Source organism: Sturnus vulgaris, chromosome 18 (genome assembly GCF_052056855.1).
Source record: "Sturnus vulgaris isolate bStuVul1 chromosome 18, bStuVul1.hap1, whole genome shotgun sequence".
Taxonomy (NCBI): domain Eukaryota; kingdom Metazoa; phylum Chordata; class Aves; order Passeriformes; family Sturnidae; genus Sturnus; species Sturnus vulgaris.
The window spans coordinates 42,586-49,086 of NC_142260.1; the positions used below are offsets into that span (position 1 = coordinate 42,586).

General features: G+C 49.1%; 1 protein-coding gene across 8 annotated transcripts; it reads right to left on the minus strand.

Annotated features, from left to right (window-relative positions):
* Positions 1–229: 229 nt before the first annotated feature.
* LOC148221674 (nucleolar pre-ribosomal-associated protein 1-like) lies at positions 230–6,198 on the minus strand. 8 transcript variants are annotated; one of them, XM_088175396.1, is made up of 9 exons: positions 5,471–5,607; positions 4,495–4,611; positions 3,484–3,589; positions 3,274–3,390; positions 2,497–2,635; positions 1,598–1,791; positions 1,265–1,369; positions 782–900; positions 230–410 (listed from the first exon to the last, which is right to left on the minus strand). In XM_088175396.1, the coding sequence occupies exons 3-6, from the start codon at positions 3,487–3,489 to the stop codon at positions 1,658–1,660; spliced, it is 396 nt and encodes a 131-aa protein (XP_088031522.1). In that variant the 5' UTR covers positions 3,490–3,589; positions 4,495–4,611; positions 5,471–5,607; the 3' UTR covers positions 230–410; positions 782–900; positions 1,265–1,369; positions 1,598–1,657. The 8 variants fall into 8 exon arrangements, with proteins under 8 accessions (XP_088031522.1, XP_088031521.1, XP_088031518.1 ...); XM_088175395.1 differs by lacking the exon at positions 230–410 and having other exon boundaries at positions 538–900; XM_088175392.1 differs by lacking the exons at positions 230–410; positions 5,471–5,607 and adding an exon at positions 6,051–6,198 and having other exon boundaries at positions 538–1,369.
* Between the last annotated feature and the right edge of the window lie 303 nt (positions 6,199–6,501).

Genomic DNA, 6,501 nt, shown 5'->3' on the forward strand with positions numbered 1-6,501 from the left:
GCGGGGCGGGCAAAGACGGGCAAGGAGCAGCACAGGCACGGAGACAGAGAGGCACGGCCAGCAGGACAGAGGCTCACCAGGAGAGGGGCACAGGAAGGGAGGAGCACCGGGCAGCACTCCTTTAGGACAAGAATATTCACACACACAAGCAATTCCCTCATTTGCACCTCATTTTTATTTCACACCCCCCCCCCCCCCAATAAAAAATTCAGCTCATAGCACAGGCAGCTCTGGCTTTTCCCTGCACAGTATTTCTACCAAGGACCTGGGCACAGCACGCGGTCGCGAGTCACCTGAATCAATCCTGATTTACATTTCAAAGCTTCTCCTTCTGGCACTGCACCTTCTCAGACCCGGGCTGCCATGTTCCACTCCCCTCATGGCCACATTCAAGAACAACTGTTGCCATTCTGCAGAGAATTCCCAATATGACTCACATATTATCAGTGGGCAGAAAACTCTTTGGGCTTCAGTTCCACCTCTCACCTGTTCCACGTGGAGGGAGGACAGGCATTTGTCACACATCACAGCAGCAAGGCTGGATCAAGGCTTTTTTTTTTTTTTTTTTTTGATTCAATAAAAGGGTAAGAAAAAACAAACCAGGTCTCATACAAATGTCTTGAAACACCATTAAAGCTTTTTAAACCCAAGGAAACCATCGTGATTCCCAACTTCAGTCTTCTATTCATACTGGTTTTGGCATCATGAAATCAATCAGAGTCTTTTAAGAAATACTAAATCATCATGACTAAACCCCGGGCTCCTGGTCATTTGCACTTACAGCCCCTTGTAGGAAGCTCTCCAGCCTTTTTTTCCCATCCTACGTTGGACAGAGGATGGCTGTGAACCGCACGCCTCCACACAAACAGTCCTGCCGGTTCCTCAAAAAGTTTAAAATGCCTGTGATAAAAATGATAGAAAGTAACACTGCCTCTCAGACTGTGCAAGAAATGGGAAGTTGGACTTTCAATGTCCCACTGAGAGATGCCGAATAAAAGCTTCCCCATGAGCTCGCACAGAGTAGTAACATTTCTTGGACGAAACTAAACTAAGATTTTTTTTTTGACCAAACAAGATAGGTCTGTATGAGAACAGCTCAGGAGGCTTTCAGGGCTCGCAGTGATGCTGGCAGAGCACAGAACGTTAAAGATGAAGTCTTAACTCCCTGAATTAATGCCCTGTGGTAGCCAAATCTTTTTGCAAAGACACATAAGACTTGCTTCTCCTTGTTTCCGAGTTCCCAAGCCATCCTGTAATTCGTCACCTGCACTAGTGCAGACCAATCTGCCGTGGGCAAGGAACAGATCCGGCTCCTGAGCTCCAAGCCACGTGTCCCCGATGGAAACCCAAGTCAGGAATACAAAAACACCTGTGGAAGAAAGACGAGAGAAAAATCAGAAGACACAGATATTCTTCTATTTCCACACAGAAATACTGAGCCAAGCTGTTTACCTCTGGGACTCTGTTTTAAAACAGCTCCCCAGCTCTGTTCCTAGATGGAAAACGTGGAGTGGCTTTGCCCATGCAAAGCCAATGAGCCTCCTCACAAGAAGGAACAAACCAGTTTCCTGCTAAATCAGACACCTGGAAATCTCACCTGTCACATGCTGTCATGGACCAGCAAGAGGGATCAGCATCCAGGCCCACGTGGACTTGTTCATTCCTGGCTTCTAATGCAGCAGGGACAACAGCACTGAAGGGAAATGATCACGTCTTCATTTAAAGAGAACCCAACTTCTTCATCAAAGCCATCACTGTCCTCGATCAGGACATCCACCATATCCAGGACATCTAATAAGTGAAGAAAAACATCAAAGCAAGAATCCAGACTAACAGGAAAAACAACAGACGTAGAATGCAACACTCCAGGAATACAAGGCATCTTTTTAATTCTTTTTAATTAAAAAAAAAAAAAAAAAGTATGAAAGCCACATTTGTCACGCAATACAACGTTAAGTGCAACCCCTAAATTACAGCTGAACCTTCACTCTGCCTTTCAATGCTGCTGTCCAGCACGGAGCAGCTGTGGCTGCTCCTGGATCCCTGGATGTGTCCAAAGCCAGGCTGGACACTGGGGCTTGGAGCAGCCCGGGCTACTGAAAGGTGTCCCTGTTCATGGCAGGGCTGGAACTGGATGAGATTTAAGGAGCCTTGCCAGCCAAACCACTCTGGGATTCCATGACTCTGTCAACAGTCCCAGGCAGAAGGGCTAGATTTCCATTTGAGTTCAAAAACGCTGCTGCAAGAGCATGAAGAGAGATTTCAAATACCGTTCAAGTGGCACAGCCACGGCAGAAATTACTTTCAGAGGTAAAGCGGCAACTTGGCAATTCCACTTCGACTTCTGATACCAAGAACACGTGGAGAGCTGAATCCTGGAGGGCCCTTACTTAACAGGATTGCCAGAGTTATCCATCCCCTAATCAGTTTGCTGATTAGGGCTAGAAAGTGTATCCCCAAGTCATGGAGTTGGGATGTTGACAGGTTACCACATACCATCAATGTGAGAGACGGGGATGCTGATGTTATCAGAGTCCTGTTTAAACAGAGCCACCTGGAGCGTGCTGGCTGCCTGAACCAGGTCTGCTGCCTTGTCAGTGTAGGGACAGGGGTTGGTCACCAGCTTCAGCAGGATCTGTCAGCAAAGGTGGGGAGAAAGGTAAGTGCACCTGCTGGCTGGCAAGTGCAGGGGAACCACACGGTACTGAGAACGACCACGTGCTGAAAGCTGGGCAGCTTTTATGAGGACAACTTCCATAGCACTTCTGCAGGATTCTGTCTACAGTTCCTGCTCTACAGGCCACACTGATGGAAAAACAAAAACCCACCACAACTTGGCACCTAGATTGCGACCACACACCGAGTACCTGGGCAGACCACAGTGGAGGCAAAGCACTGGGCATTCAACATCCTGAAGAGTAAACAGCAAGTGTCACCTTTCCTTGTCAAGGACCACCATCTACTGAGCTCTGATAATGTTGGCACCTAAAGAGGAGATCAAAGCTACCCACACCTACACCACTCTACCCTTACACCAACAATGCTGTAATAACAGCTGATCTTTTTGGATTTCATTTTCCTACAAATCATTTGGCTGCCCTCCCACTGAACACAAGAAGGATGCCACCTCCGTATAAAGAATCCCAAACAAGGCTTTTCTCAGAATTCATTCGCTGGTCTTTGACAGGTTTCTCAACAATAGCAACAAGACCTCCAGTTTCCACTAACACTATTCTTTGCATTTTTTTATCCAGCTGATTTGAACACCGTTACCTTTTCCAAAAACTGAATCACTGCTTCCTTTTGGTCTTCTTTTGTATTATCCAAGTGCTCCAGCCAAATTGAAAGCTCCTTCCACGTGTACTCAAACGCTCCACTGTCACGTAAAACCTGTCCAGGAAACAAAGGAGAAGGTGTGTAAATAAACCTCAAAACACCTAAAATACAAAACCCCGAGGGATGCAGATCTTTTTCTATAGTTACCTTCATGCTTCCTTCTTTTAGGAACGAAAAGAAGAGCAGGTTGATGAGGAGTCGTATCTGCCGCTCTCCTCACCCTCAGTTCAAGAGGCTCATTGGGGGACTTCAGCTGCATAGTGGACAATAAAAATCCTACTTCTGTAATTTCTGGAAAGCAGGTTATACTGCTTTCAGAGGGCCGTACAGCTTTCTATCATCACAGGCAGTTAAAAAAAAAAAAAAAAAGCACCTTCAAAATAGCCTGTAGGGGAGTTTTAGAAAACTACCGATGAAACAAAGGAAAATCATTGCTAAATTAAACCTGAATCAGGCTACTTGTACTTAAAGCAATCAGGCAGACGGATGAACAGTCACATAAATGAGCAGTGGGCTGTGACCACAGCAAGGTCCAGAGAGAAGTGCAAGTTGCTGGGGGTGGTGAGGAAGACCAACAAGTCCCACACCCTAGAGACAGGCTTTGACGTGCCTAGAAACTTCCCCCCGCTTTCCTGCTCTCCAAATTCAGGCCCTGACTGCGAGCACCCAAACTCGGTGACCCCGAGCTCCAGCTCTACAAGCAAGAAAGGAGGAGGGAGAAGAGGAAGGAATCCGAGTGACACCAGGGTTCAGCTCCCTCCCCCTAAGGCCCAGCAAGAGAGGAAACCTTGCCCAGCTTGCCAACCCTGGCACCTACGTTGGACGACTGCAATTACACAGGATGAATCTGTGCCTTTGCTCCTCTCCACACATCAAATACAAGGAAGCCATCACAACTCATTTGTTCTACAGTTACTCCGTGTACAACACCAGCAGCTCTAAAAATAACTGCTGCTCACATCAATCTGACAAGGTAATTCATTTAAAGCAAGAAAACATGAAGGAAAAAGGATTCATTATAATATAAGCGACTATTTTTGGCAGGGTCTGGAAACAGAAATGCACCTGCAGCTCTCACAAAACCAGGCAGGAACAGAATGTGAAATCCAAAAACGAGCCTTCAGTTACATGGCACTGTGCAGAAAAGTAAGTCCTTACCATCTATTCTTAGCAGCCTTTCTGCTGACGGAACTGCCCCAACTTCCCTGTTCCTGCTTTCCCTTCAGAGAAAATGCAAAGGACTGAAGTGGAAAGTCAAGCAGTCCGTGTTCCCACCTGGCAAAAGAATCCAAACCCATCAGAAAAACGGCACATTTTGAGCGGCTTTTGGTTGAGACATTCATTGCTGGGAGACCAAGTGAACCTGCCTTTAATCCCTTGCAAGGATCAAGGGCAACTAAACCCGAATTCAGTCACTGTAACTGGATTTTTTCTTGGCAGGACAGTCTGCTTGCATTTATTCCTTATTCCTAGGGGTAAATCTCTACCCCTACTTAGGTAACTAAAGGATGTCCTCTTTGAATAAGGTGCTAAAAACAGCAGCCTCTGGTGTCTGGTGGACTTCGAGCTGACCAGCTTTTTCTCAAAAGTCAAATAACTAATTTAAATATGCGGAGGGGGATGCTAATTTTCAAGACAAAAAGTCCTCCTTGCATCAAAGCTGGGATCAGACAATAACAGAGAGGACTACTCTGCAGGGCCAGAGGAAACCGGAGAAGACTTATGAAAGGCTAGAGTGCTGAAGTACAGATTAAAGAAACACTGATAAAAAGTAAAAATCCAAAGTAATATCTTCTTGATCAATGTCAAGACCTTTGCAGGCACCAACTGCACTGATTTATTACAGTATCAGAATTCATTCAGCCTCGGGGGGGTGCGTAAACACGACAGACATTTTCTTCGCTCTTTCATCAACTGCTGCAGTGAAGTCCGTTCACAGCATTGATTTCTGTCAAATATTTCGTTACTAGCCGGTTATCTGACAGCAAATTTCAACAAGAGTCACAGGAAAGGAGACTGGTGACCACACAATCCTGCAGCAAAGGTAACTGCTTCAAGAAAAAATTGTACAATCCTGAAATTTCAGGCCAGTGGGATAGAGTGAATATCCTGATATTTCAATTCCAAAGCTTACCTTAATGGTCTCGGGCTCCGGGGCTTGGAGGGGGGGTCGGTTCGGAAGGGCCGCCTCCGGAGGAGGGGATCGCGGGGGGAGTCAGGGGCCCGGGGAGGGGGGCGAGGCGGAGGGAGAGGAAAAAGAGGAAGATGAGGAGGAGGAAGAAGGGGGAGAGGGTTTGAGAGGAGGGGAAGCCCAAATCCGTGCTGTGTGCGGAGCTCCGACAGCACGCTGCAGCCCGCAGCTCAGTGTGAGCACGGGGCAGAGGAGGCGATTTCTGGGCATTCAATCACCCTGAGGCGGGCCCGGCACCGCCCCTGCAGCACCGTCCCCAGCACAGCTCGGTACCGCTCCGGGATCACCCGGCCCCGCCCCCGGTGCCGCCTGGGACCACTGGGGACCGCCCCTAAAGCACCGCCCCGGCCCCGCCCGGTCCCGTCCCCGGGACCTCCGTGCCCCGCCTCGCCAAGCCCCGGCTCCGCCCCGAGCCTGCCCGGGCTGCGCCGGGACCATCGCTGGCGGCCCCGCCCCTCTTCCCCGGGCCGAAGCGGGCTGAAGGAGATGTCCGCACGATTGGAAACGCCGCCGAAAATCGCACCCGTGGGATCGGTGTCGGCGTCGTGTGCAGGCATCCCACTAGAGCGAGCGGGCTCCTTGCTGTGCCCCCCTCCTTTTGCAGCCAGAGTTAGAAGGTCGGGGAGCGACACCCGAGCCGCCATCTTGGGAGAGGCAGGCGCGCAGTACCGCGCTCTGCCCACAGGGTGGCGCTTGGGAGACAGGCAAGGGATGGAATCAAGGAGTGTCCCAATCCTTGAGGAAATCCCCCTGAATGAACGCCCCAAAAAACCCCGACCAGAACTGAGAAACCTCCTGCCTCTGTATGAGTGCAAAGCGTGTGCAAGGAGTGTGCAAATAGTGTGCATTAGCAATCGATCGGCAGGCATTGGCAATCGACCGCCGATCTAATCGATCGGCAGGCATTAGCAATCGATCGCCGATCTAATCGATCGGCAGGCGCGATCAATCGATCGCCGATCTAATCGATCGGC

Excerpts from the sequence above, each read along its gene's own strand:
- LOC148221674 (XM_088175396.1), bottom strand. Across the intron at positions 2,636-3,273 it reads TGATTCAGTTTTTGGAAAAG|ATCCTGCTGAAGCTGGTGAC; the intron begins GTAACGGTGTTC and ends CTTTGCTGACAG. Across the intron at positions 1,792-2,496 it reads CCCCGTCTCTCACATTGATG|ATGTCCTGGATATGGTGGAT; the intron begins GTATGTGGTAAC and ends TTCACTTATTAG.